Source organism: Paramormyrops kingsleyae, chromosome 2, assembly GCF_048594095.1.
Source record: "Paramormyrops kingsleyae isolate MSU_618 chromosome 2, PKINGS_0.4, whole genome shotgun sequence".
Lineage (NCBI taxonomy): Eukaryota > Metazoa > Chordata > Actinopteri > Osteoglossiformes > Mormyridae > Paramormyrops > Paramormyrops kingsleyae.
The window spans coordinates 4,955,764-4,972,579 of record NC_132798.1 but is presented as its reverse complement, the minus strand read 5'-3'; the positions used below and the strand labels follow the sequence as shown (position 1 = coordinate 4,972,579).

The 16,816-nt window shown below is 42.9% G+C and overlaps 1 protein-coding gene across 5 annotated transcripts in view; it reads right to left on the bottom strand.

Annotated features, from left to right (window-relative positions):
- Nucleotides 1–337: 337 nt before the first annotated feature.
- The window catches only part of LOC111857557 (calsenilin-like), a 43,695-nt gene continuing 27,216 nt past the window's right edge, over nucleotides 338–16,816 (bottom strand). For 2 of the 5 annotated variants that reach the window (XM_072704235.1, XM_072704228.1), the window contains 7 exons: nucleotides 4,787–4,911; nucleotides 4,556–4,625; nucleotides 1,729–1,799; nucleotides 1,404–1,511; nucleotides 1,186–1,290; nucleotides 954–1,016; nucleotides 338–425 (listed from right to left, as the gene is read on the bottom strand). In XM_072704235.1, coding sequence (XP_072560336.1) covers nucleotides 378–425; nucleotides 954–1,016; nucleotides 1,186–1,290; nucleotides 1,404–1,511; nucleotides 1,729–1,799; nucleotides 4,556–4,625; nucleotides 4,787–4,911 — 590 coding nt within the window. In that variant the 3' untranslated portion in view covers nucleotides 338–377. Of the gene's footprint in view, nucleotides 426–953; nucleotides 1,017–1,185; nucleotides 1,291–1,403; nucleotides 1,512–1,728; nucleotides 1,800–4,555; nucleotides 4,626–4,786; nucleotides 4,912–6,509; nucleotides 10,545–14,015; nucleotides 15,515–16,816 lie in introns of those variants that run through there. The other 3 variants (XM_072704244.1, XM_023838546.2, XM_023838543.2) reach the window with 3 other exon arrangements.

Genomic DNA, 16,816 nt, shown 5'->3' with positions numbered 1-16,816 from the left:
CAATGGTATCCAAGGAAAAAGGTTTATTTTCCGGAGTCCTTAATAAAAATATGAAAAACACTAATCTGAAGCAGCAAGCATTCGGTCTCTGTCTTCTGTTTCATTCACCTTTCCAAGCATATAATTTCCATGCGATGAAAAGTCAAAATGCTGTTTTTTTTTTTCTTCTTTCGTTTTGAGCAGGAGATTGTTGCACGTACATCGACTGCTTCTGATAGCTACATAGTTTATTTATAAAACCCAGTCACCTTTTGTGCGGTCCTTGGAAAGTTCAGTGTCCCGTGTTTGGGAGAATGAGACGGGTTTTAGAGGGAGCTTATGAGCGGGGGGGGGGGGGGGGGCTGGTGGGGAGTGGGGGTCCAGCCATCCATTTGGTCCTATATAACATTCTCAAAGAGCTGCATTGAGCTCATGATGTTCTCATCCTAAACACAAATACAGAAGGAGGGTGAGAAATTCACGGTCAATAAATGTATACAGTCATCAGAACAATAAATACACATCAATCTATTTTCAGCAACTACTTATGTAACCATGGCCAAGGTGAAATGGGCACCTTTCAAAATCGTTAGGCCATTTACACAGTAAGGGCAAAATAAAATGACCGGTTCACCTGGCTCTAATCTTAAGCAAAAAAGTACTTGATAATCCCAGGGAGAACCTTTTGTCCATGTACACAGGGAGCAGGGGTCAAACCCCCACAAATGTGAATCAGTTGTGTCTCTCATTGGCAGAGTAAATAAGACATGAATCTGTTTGCCACGTATCAAAGCATTCCTCCCTGCTCTGATGAAAAGTACAACCCAGCTGGGGTGAGAAAAGTGGGGTGTATTAAGCAACGCATTACATAATGCTAAGCTAGCTATTTATCATTGCACTGCTATGTAACTGCACCAGTACCACTGTACCATATATTTCTCAGGGAGATATTCCTTCATATTAGAAAGATGTACCTTCTGACAAGTTTCAATGAACTCATCGATGGTCACCACTCCGTCCCGGTTACGGTCCATTTTCTGAAGACAAAGCGTAAGGAGAAACGTAACTTCCTTTTCTCTATAAAAACTTGGGTTTGAGTTTGAAATCTAAACAATTGCTTCTGATGGGAATCACCGAAGGTAAAAAGGGCACTATACACCGGGTAACAGCCCATGTTTGGTCAACCAAATGGAGTGGAAAGCACACCTGGAAGAACTTCTCCACATGCTCAGAGGGGGCGTCATCCCGCACGGTGGGGTAGGTGTATCTGCCCATCATATCGTATATGGACTTCATGATGGCCAGCATCTCCTGTAGGCCAACATAGATGAAGAGGGTCTCCATTGAGACGACCACGAGAAGGGCAACCTCAGCGTCATGCTGTGCATTACCTCTGCGCACAGTCATACTTAATCCCTGGTTACCTCTTTGGTGATGTAGCCGTCTTTGTTAATGTCATACAGGTTAAAGGCCCAGTTTAGCTTCTCCGTCACGGACCCCCTCAAAAGCACCGATAGCCCAATCACAAAATCCTGTGAAAAGAACCCAAATCCCCATAACAATATGACATCAACATTGCTCTGTACCCCTGTAATTTCAGGGTAGAGCTGAGCTATTATGACAACCTACTTGGCAAGATTACAGGCTGAGCATGACGTTTGTTTAACCAGGATGAGTCAATGCTTAGTCCAGACAGGCAGTATCCTAAGTCATCCATAACCTGTTCTACATAGAGAGCGAGAGACTCACCTCAAAGCGAATGGACCCATTTCTGTCAACGTCAAATGCATTAAACAGGAAGTGGGCATAAGTGGTGGCATCTGGAGAGAAAGAGCAACTGTGTGTGATCTCTGTATAAAGATAAGATTTCATGCACATCACAACAAAAATACACAATACATGATATTATAAAGGACAATAATATTTACTTCTTATCCTGGTCAGTATTGCAGATGCCTGGAGGCTATCCCAGGATGCATGTAACACAAGGCATTGAGCGGATGTACAGGGTGACAGTGCTCTCAGAGTTAGAAATCTATGTCCATGTTTGGATATTTGTTAGGATGTGAAAGTAGGTCAATTGAAGTCCAGGGAAGAGTGTAAAAAACGGCAATGAGTATGTTGAATCAGCTGGGAGTCTAGAGAGTTGCAGAAATCCTGTATTGTTCCATGTCTACATTCTGTTTTGTCCAGATCGTGTGTGGGAGGTGATACGTGACAGGGAAATAAGGATCAAACCACAAACTCTGAGCTGAGACAGCAGCAGACAGGAGATGCAGCTTCTTGTCTGATTTGAACACCTACACCAGGCCCAAAAGAAACCAGCAAACTGCAGAGAAAGGGCTGACAAAAATGATGTTCCCTACAGCTATGGTCTTGTGAGCTGCTCTCCATCCACGCAAGCATGAGCACTCTGAGTGACTTACAGAGGTCCACAAAGTTCTCTACATAACCACTACCCACTTATTCATTCCTGGGGGGCCAGGAAGGCGTGCGCCCTGTATGGGCTGTCAATTGATTGTAGGATACATCCTATAGGCAATTTATGGGCACCAATCCCTTTGAACTGTAGGAGTAAACCAGAGTTCCCAGAGGAAACCATGCAACAAGGACTGAATACACATATTCAACTGAAACAATTGGCCACACAAATGTTTTTTTTTTCAAAGAGCTTATGAAAGAAGTGTAACTGGCATTAAGTCACAATGGATCTACAAAACTGTGCAAAAGTCTTAGGCAATCCAGTCCTATGACTTTATGGCTGTCAAAGAGTGTCAGCTTTCACAACCATTTCAAAACCTCTCCTAAAGTCACCCCTTAACCCCTAGCACATCCCGTAGGGCAAATCAATACCATCATCACCGAGTTATTTAACTGATTAAATAAATTAATTAATTAAGTGAGCTGGTGGTGAAATTTAATAAACACATGGAATGGCTGAGGTGCCCCTGAGGAGAGGTTTGGAAGCTGAAGCCGTGTTCATCTAGCCGTCCAACTAGATATCAGTAACTTTTTGGAGAACAGAAGAAATTCTTTTTAGTTTATATTGTGTGATTCTTAATTTACACATTCTAATATTAAACTGTGCTTTTTTCTGAGCAAATATACACTTACTACACAGATAACTAGCTTTAAAAGAGTTCTTTGAGTGCCTAATAATAGTAGCTAAAATTGTTGGGCAACAGGCTTCTACATAAAGTGTGAAAAGTTAGCCAGCTGGACTATATACACCGAGCTTCACAGCCCTTTTCAGCAGCCTGGTCATTAGCTGTAAGTCACAGGGGCTTCCACACCTCACAAGCTTTTAGTTTAAAATGGTTATATCACTACTTACGTCTGTTGGGATATACTAATCTATATGGAGCTGTTTATAAAAAAATAAAGATTGATTCTACTAAAAAGAACTACAGAACAAACATAGAAAGAAAATGACCCAGACACCTCGCACAGCGGTAAATCTCAGGCAAGTGGTCATGACGTCATTGACAAAAGGATCAGTGTCAGGCATTTTGATAGGATCAAGGCCAAAATAATATGACTCAACCACGGTACACTGCATACTATTAACTCAATCCCAAGAATTAAGCTTTTGCTTTGCTTTCATAAGTAGAACAGTGTTTAAAGAGCCAGATCACACACATAATCACACCCTTCAAAGGCTACCAGACAAATTAAATCAAATCTTGGCATACTTTTATAGCTATTTTTTAGCAAGCTGTCAGGCTCATTTTGATCTGAGTAGCGTTTAGCAGTATAACACAATCAAGGCTAAACCTTATGAAAGTTCTACCTGCTCTTTGGAGATTTTTAATATTAAATGTTGTGATAAAAAAGTACAATCAGAGGGCAACAATGTAAAAGTTTTTATTAAACTGACAGATAAAGGGCCAAGAGTGACATTGCTAATGCCATTAATATTTATGGCGAGTGTAATGCCTTCTGGTATTAAAATGCTATTTCATGAATCCTTCTGAACTGTAAAAACACAACTACTTAATGACCAACCCTAACACCTCTCACTGCCTGGTTTTAAAAGACGCCTTGTCACACCACAACTGAGATGTTCTTTTTTGCTGGTGCCCCCAGATGCCCTGTAAGTCCGCATGACCCCTCCACTCATCAGCCAGTTTCCTTAAGCAGCAAAAACCCCACCAGTTTACAGCCCCGGAAAACTGCATCTGCGGCTTGACAGGCATTAAACCCCATCTCAGTATTTACACGAACTTTTAAAAGCTCTCATAAGCACCGATAATGGTAGCATGAGGTAAGGCATCTTCATTGACAGTCTTCTGGTCATCAGTCTTTATAACAATGGGGGAGAGAATAATGGATTCCACCATAGTAAAGATTATAGTATATATCTTTACAGCACCCATCTTTTATCACTTACACTTGCATTATTTATCCTGGCAGCCCATCCTACAGAATGATCTGGCTTTTGTCTTGTTCTGCACTGTCCAGCTAAGGCCTTTAATCCCATCTTGACCATTCAGCAAGTCTTTCCCTTTGAACTTTGCGTTACCGACTTGAACGGGACTAAAAAAGAACAATGTGATATTTTAGAAGATTAGCCCACCTCCTTGGGGAAAGAACTGAGAATAGATGGTCTTGAATGTCTCCTCATCCACCAGGCCACTGGGACATTCCTGGGAGGGGGAGGGGGGGAGAGCAGCTTTTGTGCCAGTAGTACCACTCTCCAAATTACCAATAACACATGAACCCGCGTCTCCCCTTCTAACTCCTGGCCACATGCCCCAGTCCCCCAGCCTCAATGCCGACTAAAGTCAGCCTCTGGGTCCATTCTCACGTTCTTGAAGCCCCTGTAGAGGGACTGCAGCTCCTTCTTGGTGAACTTGGTCTGGGCCTGCAGCTGCTCCAGCCCTTCCGGCTGGTGGCGCACCGTGGAGAGCTCCAGGTCGCTGTCACTGCTGTCTGTGTGTGAGGGAGAAAGAGATGGGGGGCAGGATACAGGATGGGGGGAGGAAGGGGGAAGGGGCGAGTGAGCAGGAGTGAGGACAGGAGACAGCAGGGAGGGCAAAATAAAAGAGAGTTACAAAGGAAGACTGGATAGAGCGCGGACAAGAACGAGAGGAAGAGAGATTAGAGAAATAAAAGGGGAATTCCACGCTAAAGTGATCCACCTTGTTTAACCACTTCCCCAGTGCAGGGTGACAGCCAGCCTGGAGCCACAGAGCCAGGAATCAAGCCCATAGCCCAGGAGGTGTGAGGTTATCCTGCTAAGCACTGATCCACCGCACCACCCACTCAGGATAAGTGATACCCTGGGAGCACGTTTCCCAAAAGCGCAGTCGCTAACAACATTAGCAACTTCCATATAAGTGAATGGATCCAACTATGTAAGTTGCTAAGGGCTGCTTTTGGCCATGCTCGATCTGGGCACCCTCACACAAGGTCCTCCATAAACCAAATATTTACTATAAAAATCTTTAACATGACAAATACATGTCTTAAATCCAAATTATAGTGTGAATCTATGGGGAAAATTGTATTTTGTGCAAATTACACAAACCAATATCACCTCCGCATATATTCTTATATATTATCAGTCCAATGATTTGTTCAGCCTTTCTATAAATTATTCACAAATCACGTAATTCATTGTAAAGACAGGCCTCCCTAGATTATAACCCTCAGCTTCCCACTAATCCCTGATGCACAGAAAATGTAAACAACAGTCTGTCAGAGCAGAAAATGCACCTGGGAACCATGTGAGATGGTCAGAATATGAGAATAATCAATTTGTTTCTTATTAAAATAAAATAAGATTGGATTTAATATAGATTATTGATAGAAGAAAAAATATATTATTGACTTTAGGTGGAATTTCCCTTTCAAGCAGGAAGAAGAACTTAAAAAAAAAATCAAGAAAAGGAAAAACCAAGAGACAGACGCACAGACGTACTCAGAGCCAAGCGAGGGAACTAGAGTTCAGGAGGAGAGGATTAGAGGGACTCGTGGTAAGTTGGGTTTCACCCCGTGCACATACTCACCATCTGGTGGACATACACAGACACGGAGACAGGGAGGGACAGTAACAGGAGGAGAGAGAAGACAGAAAGAGCGAGAGGAAAAAAGGAAAAAGAACGAGTTAAACAGAACAGCACACCTCCTGAAACCTGTCACAGGACTACAGATACAAAAAGAGGAAGAGGAACGAGAGAAGATGATGCAACGATGCGACGGACAAAGCCGGTGGCTATACGGTCTACTCCGGCATGCGGGGATACGGTCACCCATCAGTAACATCAACGACAACAGCAAGAAGGGCTTGTGTTAAGGAGTCACAGTAATCACACATTCAGAATTGCTATGCATCTCCTAACCTGGATGAATGGACTGTGGACAAAGTGAACATCAGTTCCTCAAGAACTTAAGATATTTGATGTGATCCACCTCACCGCTGATGACAGACCTACAGTAGCTAATGCGTTACAGATTTACAGATATGCCACTTTCATAGGGCACTGCTGCCCTCAGGGCAGCCTCTCTGCTGCGCCCTCTTCCCTCACCTGTCTCTGTGATGTCGATGAGCCCCAGCAGGTGCATCAGTTTGAGGAACATGAAGACCAGGCAGACAATTCCCACCGTCTGCAAGCCCTCAGTTTCCCACCTGACGCTCATCCTTCTGGTTTCGTGGTCTTTCCCTGTCTCTCTTTCAAAGACACTCTTCCCTGTCCCTGTTCAGTTGCTCAGTACATCGGTTGCTAAAACCTTGGCTCGTCTTCAGCGGCTACCTCTCCTTCTGCAGTCTTCCTCACGCTTGCAAACCTCCTTCCTCACCTGTGAAGACTGCTGTGCGTCAGTCTATCTGCCTGTGGAGGAGAGCTCAACTACTCATGAAATCACCTTGATGCTAAAGTTCAAACGTCGATAACAACAAGCAATGAGCATACATCAACATTTAACTTGCTATGGTGAGTGGAACATACTCACAATTGATGATCTTCAAAATTAAATAAAAGATGCTCTATAAACTGAACAGATGGAATTATTAGAAAAATATGTTTATTCCACTTAAAAGTTATCCCTATTAAAAGACACAGGAAATCTTCAAGAAAAAAATTTAGCCAAGTAAAAGCTTAGAGGAAGAACCATCCAGAATTCTACTAGTCCTCCACACATGTTCCTCGTCTTCCTTGGCTCGGTCCACTCTTCCTTCAAATCTGAATAAAACAGCCTCACTCCCTGAAAAAATCCCTCCTACTTTGATGATGATTAAAATACAGAAGAAATGTTAATTATAATGTCCTAAAATATTACAGTCCCCTGTGACAGCAAATGACACTTCCTTGTCCCAGGATCTTCCCTTTGCTTCTCTCAATCCCCCTATTCTAAACTTTCACTCTCCACCTCTCCATTGGTGAAGGGAATCCAGCCCCCCCCCCCCCATTTATATGCCCTTCAGAATAAAATATAAGAATTCATTGTCCATACACTTTTGTACCTAATTGGTCTTATTCTTGGTATTGATGAACACACACATCCCTCCCTAGATACTGTCCACTCTTTCCGGGAGTTCTTGAAGCAGACAGTAGGAATCACCTTTTGCTTGACGCACAGAAGGCACCAAAACACTGATGAGGATATATAAAACCATTTTAAAAACACACAACCTGTAAAAATGATCTAGTCTGTGGCCTCATTCCCATCTCCCCAGCCTTCTGAACCAGTTTCCTCTTAATTGTTCTCACCATACTCTTGGGTTCATTAACGTAAGAGGTTTCAGACGTTGCATCACCGGTGAGTTTCTGTCTGGGGAACTGTCACACTTGCCAAAATTGTTGTACACTTAAATTAACTGTCCTTGTCTCTTTCTCCCCCTCTGTCAATAGCCATTGTGTTGAATAACAGTAGTCATAATAAGCCCTACAATCCACAGAACAGCAAAGGAAAAAATATTCCTTCAGCAATGAGGACAATTAGGATTAAATGAATAACAAGATTCAGAAGGGCTATGATTAAGTTTCGAATGGCAGTAAATTAAGTGTATTCGGTTAACTCCCATTTTGATTGAGGGATATTACCTTTCAACACTCCACTGTTATGGTAGTGAGACATGCCACCAGCAACTTGATTTCATATCGTCCAGTTAAAAAGGGTCCTGTTGCCAGTGGTTAGTGTTGACTGCTAACAGAAAAATCCATGGCAGGATTGCATCAGGCAAAAATAGTAATAATAGAGTAAAAAAGACTATAGACAGGGTATAATAGTGGAACAGTGAATAAACTGTGAATGAATAAAACATGGAGTAAGAATTTCCCCTCCATCATTACCTGCTATTATTTTCGAAGTTGCCTTTTGAAAGCCTTAATGAGTATGTATAATCCCACGAATAAAAAGACTGATGAATCAAACCACAGAACTACCACAGAGCATTTAAAATAAACTGACACGCTATCGCCACACTGTGGCACACTTGAGCATTGCTGCTCTATCCCCACTGTCGCACACATTTTGTCTGATCAGCTAAACAAACCAGGGCATACATCAGGCCTGGTGAACAGAGCTCCATAGAACAGGATTTCAGCATAAATAAAAGCCTCATTATCTGCCCTGGCAGACAGAGGTCAACAGAATAGAATTTATGTATTAATTTTAGGCAGTGAACTGAATACTAGTAGGAATGTGAACATTTCAAGCATGCAGAACACGGGGTTACTCGGGTACGAATTCCAACTGCTCTGCGGGTGGGTCCACTTCCATAAATTTCATTGACGGGGGCGTGCCTGGGGCGGGGGGCTCACACAAATGTGGCCTGGAGTCCGCCATTGAAGTACCCCTAATATAGAGGATATATTGGTAACACCAACATAGTTGGCATGGCACAGATACTTAGTAAAAACTTCATTACTACTGAAGCACAGAAAACAATCATGAACAATTCATGAACATAGTTGCTACTTGAGATATATATGTTACTCATGATGTGTTCCTTCAGGAGTTCCTTAGTAGTTCTGTCAGTAGATCACAAAGGTTTACAGAATCAACCTATATGGTGAGGAATATAGTAACTGCTTGGGATGAAAAATGCATCATGATTCATAAATGAAGAACAAACATGAGATGAGTATTTCACTTGTGTTATTCATTACTTGTTTCTTCAGTAGTTTACAAAGGTTTGCAGAATTAACAGATATAGTAACAAATATAGTAAGTTTGAGATAAAACATGCTTGATAAAACAATTCATTAATGGTGAATGAATGCTGAGATCAGTATGCAACAAAGACTTAGTTTATGGTTAATTAATACATAAGTAATAGCATAACACTATATTACTTGTGCCCCGTCGAGTAAAGTGTTACTGTTGTATTTGAAGACAAGGTCACTAGATGATATAGTGAAGTGGTTTATTACTTTAGGCTTTTTAATAGCGCAATTACAGGTTTATGTCTATTTCCTTTTAGCTGAAAAAGGAAGCTGGTTTAGTTGAATTGGCAACCGGAATCAGACTTAGAATTAGAAGTCCTCAAAAACTTAATTTCTTCAAAAATCATCAGGAAGGCATGTCATATATATCAGGCATTTGACATATAAGATGGTAATAAATGTATAAAGTTACGCCTCTGCATTTTTAGCTACTTATTATTTACCTACTAACTATCTACATAACTGTGAGCTGTTGAAAAAAATATTATCTACAGGATAAAAACCAAGGCATGCTTTTCTTTAAATAAACGTCACCTTAATCAAACTTAAGTGACCAGACGTGTGTGGAATAAGAGTCACAGGCACGCTCTGTCTAACGCACACAGACCGCTGCAAGCTGAGCTGATATTGACGCATAAACGTGTAGGATCTCATCTGTGACGTAAGAACATGTTTGCATCTGTAAACTGAAATCTTAGAGCTGCCCAGAAACAATGGCCATGACTGCAAGGGAATTCTCTCAAACTACAATGCAAAATGCAAAAGCTACCATTTCCTTTCATGCAAGTTTTACAATAACGTGACATAAAATTAGTTTTTATTAGATAACTGAAATAAGTCATTATCAGAACATATTTCTGGACGTTAATGCCTCAGACTAATCCCTAATCTTACCCACAATCCTGCAAGTAAAGGATTACAGGAGCCTTCCGTCTGCTTGTGAATAGGAAAAACACAATACAAATATATCGTTCACTTTAAAATGAATACATTTTTAATTGTATATTGAACTAGTCATTTTTAGTAGATATTATGTGGACAGTGCATGCCACAGTTTCCATCCTGTTTATTTTTCTGAGAAGCAGGTTCTTGCTGATGACCCAGAAGGCAACAGGAAGACAAAGACCAGCAGCGGTTTCCATAAACACAAAGTCTTCGTTAGGAAAAAGACCTACAGTGGCATGCAAAAGTTTGGGCACCTGACATGGTCAATACTTAAGACCTCCCTTGGCAGGGTTCCCCAGTTCTGGTCCTCGAGGTCTAGTCTGCAACATACTTTGCAGATTTGCCTGCTCAAACACACCTACTACACCTGGAAATTGGCTGGTGAACCGAATAAGGTGAAATTGGCTGGTGAATCTATACTTATCGGTATATAATGGGTGCTTTAGGTCTCTTCATATACAGCAGTTTCAAATGAGAAATAAAATCTCAAATACTAAAATAATGACAGAAACACAGACCTCATGAGCACAGAGTTTTCCACAAAACCATAAGCATCCCCAGTCTGGGGTAACATGCCAAGCTACGCCCAGTGATCCCAGCAAGGAAATGATGCTCGACAGGACCAATCGCAGCATTTGTCGACACATAAGCTGACAATCGAGGGCCACAACAATGAGAAAATGACCAAAATCCAGCCTTCGCTCTCCCTCCTGTCAGCAGATACCAGCTTTGGTCACACTGGTCACACTGGAAACCGCATGCTGTCTGTTTGTATTTTTGGTAAACTGATCAGTATGTCTCTGTCTAGGTGTCGTTTGGCTGGTATTTTACCAGAAAATTTACTTGACTTTATTCGCTCTAGGATGGTATATAATATAACAAATATAGTGACTGAATTGAGCGGAAACTAAGTGGTGTTGCCAGTGTGAACATACAACAAACTGCAAATGCCACCATCAAGGCTTTGGCAAGCTGCATCTGTCTGGGGTCTTTAAAGGGTCCTGCATTATGGTCTCTAGTGTTTTTTGTTTAGATTGCAGCATTAATGATTTGGCAGTAACAGCCAGCTTGGTCTGCTTGGCGCGTAATATAAAGAGGAAGCCCAGGTCACATGATCTCCACATGATGTCACATTAAGAGGAGATGTAACTGGGGTAAACGGACATGTGGATAGCGGAGATTTCTCCTGAGTGTCTTATCTAAAGATCTCATGCCGTACTCATCATGGTCTGCATGCTCCATTTAGAGCGCAACAGGGCAGAAACTAAGCCAGAATCGCTTGACAAACGTGAGAACTGGTTGGAGCGCTAGCTTGCAGCCATGTGATGCTAGTTGGGTTGAGAAGCAAGAGACATACTCAAAGACTGAGTGTAAAAGATGGAATTAAGGAAAATCTAAGGGAAGGGGATTAGCCACGTCAGAGGTTTCAGGCCACGGATTTAAGGGACGGAGGTGAGAAAGGGATGCAGCTGTGGGTACAAACAAACCAGCAGGAGGACGACAGTATTATCGCTTGGGGGCCAGGGATAGCCAGTGTCCTTCAGGGCTCCTTACAAAACGGCTGCAGGTTCCATATTTAGCCGGCAGTAAAGAAAGCAAGCTCAATACTGCATTTATAATTAATGGCAAGTAATGCTAGACAGAGGGTGGGGGCACTGGCTCTGTGGGTGGGAGAAAGGCAGGGAGACAGATAAATAAGGAGAGACGGGGAGCGAGGGAGCGAGGGAGGCCAGGGGAAAGGGGCGAGAATAGCAAATATCCTGCAGAAATGGAGGGATTTCTTGATGGCAGAGGAGGAAGTCATGAGTGTGGCAAGAAGGGCAAACCAAACTGAAGCCATGTTGGTTGGGGCAAATGTTCAGAAGTACCGGGGCTGAGGTAGTATGCTGGCTGTTTGGGAATCTACAGTATCAGCATTACTGATTCATTATTGGACATGAATTATTTGATCATCTGGAGCTTGATGCCATTAGCAGACTGCCCACTGTGCTGGCCGGCAGTGGGTCCCAGCTTATGAGCTGCAGCAGGGCAAGGCCACTCTGGGTAACATATCGGCTAATGCAGTGTTTCCCAATGCGGTCTTCTGGGACCCACGGATAGTCCATGTTTTTGCTCCCTCCCAGGTTCCAGTAAGGAGCAAAAATGTGGACTGTCTGGCAGGGAGAACAGAGGGAGTAAAAACGTGGACCGACTCTGGGTGCCCAAGGACCAGATTAGGACACACTGAACTAATGCATCGCTCAGGAGTGACAGGAATGAATACACTAAAAAAACCAAGAAAAAAGGCAAATAAAGAGGGTATAAAGGGATGTTAGGATGAGTAAGATAGCTCAGGAAGATAACTGCCATTTATTACCATTTTAACTTCAACACTGAACTAGCCAGCAAGTAATCTTGAATTCAGTTTTCCAGTTCAACTAAACCAGCTTCCTTTTTTAGCTAAAAGGAAATAGATATGAACCTGTAATTGTGCTATTAAAAGTCTAAAGTAATAAACCACTTCACTATATCATCTAGTGACCTTGTTAAAATATGAAGCATGTGCTCCCTGAAGCTACCTAACAGCCGAACAGTAGATGTGACAGGCATGTGGCTATAGATCATCCATACAGATCAATAAAATAAAGTCAGATATTTGTCAAACAACATCGCAAGCCACAAACAACAGTTAATTTGTCAGCAATGGCAAAACCGTGCGAGTCGATTAGCAAGGTAGCAAACCAACCGGTTTCACACTAAATGGATGAGAGAGCTCCATATAACAATGGGAAAATATGAAAAACATTTCTGCATTTTTTAACCGCAAAAAAACCCCTTTTTGGATTCTTAAAATATTTACATTTGGAGTGAATGACAGTTTAAAGGCCGCAATTATTAAAATATGTCATCTCATAAAGTCAATTCCCTGAAAACTCGAAGGCAGAGAGTAGTGTTGTCACTAAGGAATATGTGGTAACCCACAATACATATTACATCATTATGTCTCCGAAAAATCTGTTCATGACTTAATACTGCAGAAAAAACACATTATGTTTCATGTGCCACACTGCAAAGCAGCAGATTCACAAAGGAGGGCGATTCATGCCTGTGACACCAGAATGATTTTAACCTTCTCAGTTTTGCTCTGATCATTTTGATAGTGTAGCCCCTTGCCCTGTAGTCAGTTATCACTCATCCCAGAGATACAGAGACGACCAGAGCACAGTCACTGCTGCAGAGATATTACCCTATCACTTTCTCTCATCTGATGCACTGACGCAATAATTGTTAGCCAAGTATGAAGGCAGCATCTGATAAATTGTGACCCATGACCACTGGAAAATGCACTAAGGTTTATTTAGCTCTTAATTTTATTTTGCTAACATCAACACATGGGACTCCCTGGATTTCTGCAGACTAACAGGATCTTCCTGGCTTCACTTCAACTGAAAGCTGAAACTGCTAATTTGATTCTGAAAATGTTATAATAAACGACTATGTTGTGGCTGGCTAAGGAAATTATTGATGTCGATGTTTCAGAAAGAAAGGGATGAACAGAATGAATGTAATTTATTTTAAAATTCCCTGAAAAGGTTTTTAAAAATGTCATATTTCAGATATGTCAGTTAAGAAACATAACCCTTTCGAAACAGTGACAGCAGATCAGAGACTATATATGTTCAATACATGTCATTTTATCTTAGTATGATGACAGTTATTATTTGTAATAACAAATGTGTAAAATCTATAAGGCTATCACTTATTAATCATTTGGCTACAGTGCATGTGTATCTGTAAGCTGCATCATGAGGGAAAGTGCTTTTGCATTAATTCTTCAGGGTCTGTATTTAAGGACCAGGACACTTAATACTGCTGTCACTGCCAGTGATCTTTCTGCTGTTACTCTCAAGGCTGATCTGGCTGCGTGTCGATCAGTCTTACCTTCCATAGACATGGGCTCCAGGATGCCGAATTGCTTGAGCACGGCCACAAAAAGAATGACGACCACGCCGATGGCAAACAGCTCCATGCCCTGGATTCCCATGGCAGGGCAGGCCGGGGGGACAGTGGGCCAGGAGAGTGGCCAAGGGGGATCCGGGGTGGCCCACGGAAAGGGCTAGAACAGACTAGCGGAGCTGGTCAGAGTCAGGTAGCCACCAGAAACATTCTGATCTGAGACCCGTGTGAAGCGGTTGGGGAATGTTCTATGCAGATTCTGCGGGACAGTCAGACTCGAACCTGAGGCAATGCTAATTCCCAAGCCCATCCTACTCGGACCTCCTAGGAGACAAAGTCAGAGAGAGGAGTTGAGCAGCTGTTGCGATGCACATATCACTGTGATTTCTCCCAAAATCACAACGCCTCACGAGAAAAAGTGTGCGTACTTGGCTTTGGCTTTGGAGTTAGCCATGGAGAGCCACAAGGGACAGCTAAACATCGCCGGACAAGACACAAAGAGCGATCCTCATGGTTCATAATGAATATAGATAGTCATGTTATTTTCGTATGTTTTCATATATATATTCCCTTGGTGCCTATTAGGCTGTAGAACGTGGTTTGCAGAAAACACAACACGCTAGCCAAATGGCGGCACTATTAACGAACATACAAGTGCAGTAGGACTGTAAAATACAAAAACGAGCCCCATGCTAGACACTATCCAGGTCAAAAATACTGGATGCAAATCCAGTCACTATCAGTTACACCCAGTTTATGAACTAATTCAGTCATTTAAGAACTGAAACATTCTAATTTACTTAAAAAGTCACAGCCCCAAGCATATATGCCTGACATGTCTGAGCGTATTCCACACCAGCAACATCTCAAAAGAGACACAACGTGGATGCATCTCCTGCCGTCCAGTTCCGCTGCTCACCGCCTGACGTTCAGTGCCTCCGCGTGTCCTTTACAGAATCCACCAGAAACTCGGTCCATTTGCTGTCATTTCCTAGCAGGTGTCTCCTGCATCACCCATGCCTGCCCATGGTGCTCCAGCCGCCAACGGGACAGCAGGGAGGTTCCCACGGTCACGCCGCGGCCCCGCAGCATCAAACCGCCGTATTCTGTCAACGTTGGCGTCCCGCGTCCCTGGCACATTCACTCCTCTGGTGTCCGTGTCAAAGGGCTGCTCCCTCACTCTCCTCTTTCACTTTGCTCTCTCTGTCCTGACTCCCTCCCTCTTCTCACCCCCCACCCTTCACTGTCCAGTCAGACACTTTAGTTCTCCATCCGTCCAGCACTCCTCTCTCACTCACTCTGTCCATCTCAGCCCTGAGTCTCTCTCTCTTCCTCCACTTTCACCAGCCGCTTTCATCCCCGCATTTCACCCTGCCTGAAGTTCTACGTCCCTCTCATCCCTCCCTTTTTCCTGATCCCTATTCCTGTCGGCTTCATTCCTTGGATGGGCATCTGCCTGGATGTCAGGGGGAAAGTCTTTTTTTCCTAAACTCCAGGATGGAGTGAGAGAGCAAGAGAGAGAGAGAGAGAGAGAGATGAAGGATCAGGTTCCAGGGACACCCCCCAAGCCTCTACCTTCCCCTCTGCTCTCCCTCTGCTCCTCAGATGTCAGCCTTAAAAAGCACGGTAGGAAAACAGAGAGGTGATTCCTCAAAGCCCAGAAGAGCAGGGGTTTCATGACTGTAGTGCTCAGATCATATTTAAAAAAAAAAAAAAAACAAGGAGCTGGAGTCTGGCCCCGGCTGTTTCTCCAGTTATCCTGGCGCTCCTCTGAGCTCCTTCAGTCCAAAGACATGAAGTTTCAGTAAATGAGTAATTCTGGAAACAGACCTTGGAATACACATGTGAGTGGCCCACAATGCACTGTTACATATTTAAAAGAAGTGTTCCCCGCCAAAATCACTAGAGTCCCGACTGGACAATTGAACATAGTGGATGATTGAAGATGCATCGTTTGTAGAAAGTCCCCGACATCCACAGGAGTTGGTACCCAGTACTCTAATAGTCAAGTAAAGTGAGGGCAGCCTGTATTGAAGGAAGCTGTCATTCCCAATGAAATGAAAGGCAACAGGATGCTTGTGGGCTGGGAGACACATTTTGACCAAATTCTATATTTATCTATTCAATGTCTAACTACATATCCAGTACAAGATCTCGGGACAAAACACTTCATCTGTTCATGACAATATGACAAAGGAGATAGTTAAATCTATGGCATTTTTGGTTCATTTTCTACCAGCAGTTTGATTCTCAGTAATGTATGTGTGTCCTGAAGGAAAAAAGAAATATCTCTTTACCAGATGTTGAGATTTCAGGTCCAGAAGGTAAAAATACAGACCAAGATTTTGTTTCAACCATCCAGTTGACTGAAAAAGTCACAATCACAGAACTCAACTGGCTGGGTAAAACAAAACCTTGGTCTGGATTTTTACCTTCTGGTCCTGAAATGTCCACCTCTGCTCACTACTGAGATGATTTGGCATGATTTTCATTGAGGAGCTAAACCCAGCTGTTCTGAAAAGGCCATAGAGGGGACATTTCCTTCAGCAGAAAGTGGTCAATAGCGGAAGCTTCTGAGACCTCAGATTCAGACCTCAGCAGTGGCTGTTTGCGGAGGAACATGTCGGGGGGGGGGGGCTAAATTACTGTGCGTTGCTCCAATATCATACATCAGCGTCATCAAAGAGAGGTGCCATGTCGAGACCCGTGGTGACACCCGGGAGCCACTCAGGCTGCTTGTCAGTAGATCACAGCGTCACTCAGTGTGTAACTTTCTGCTAGGGAAC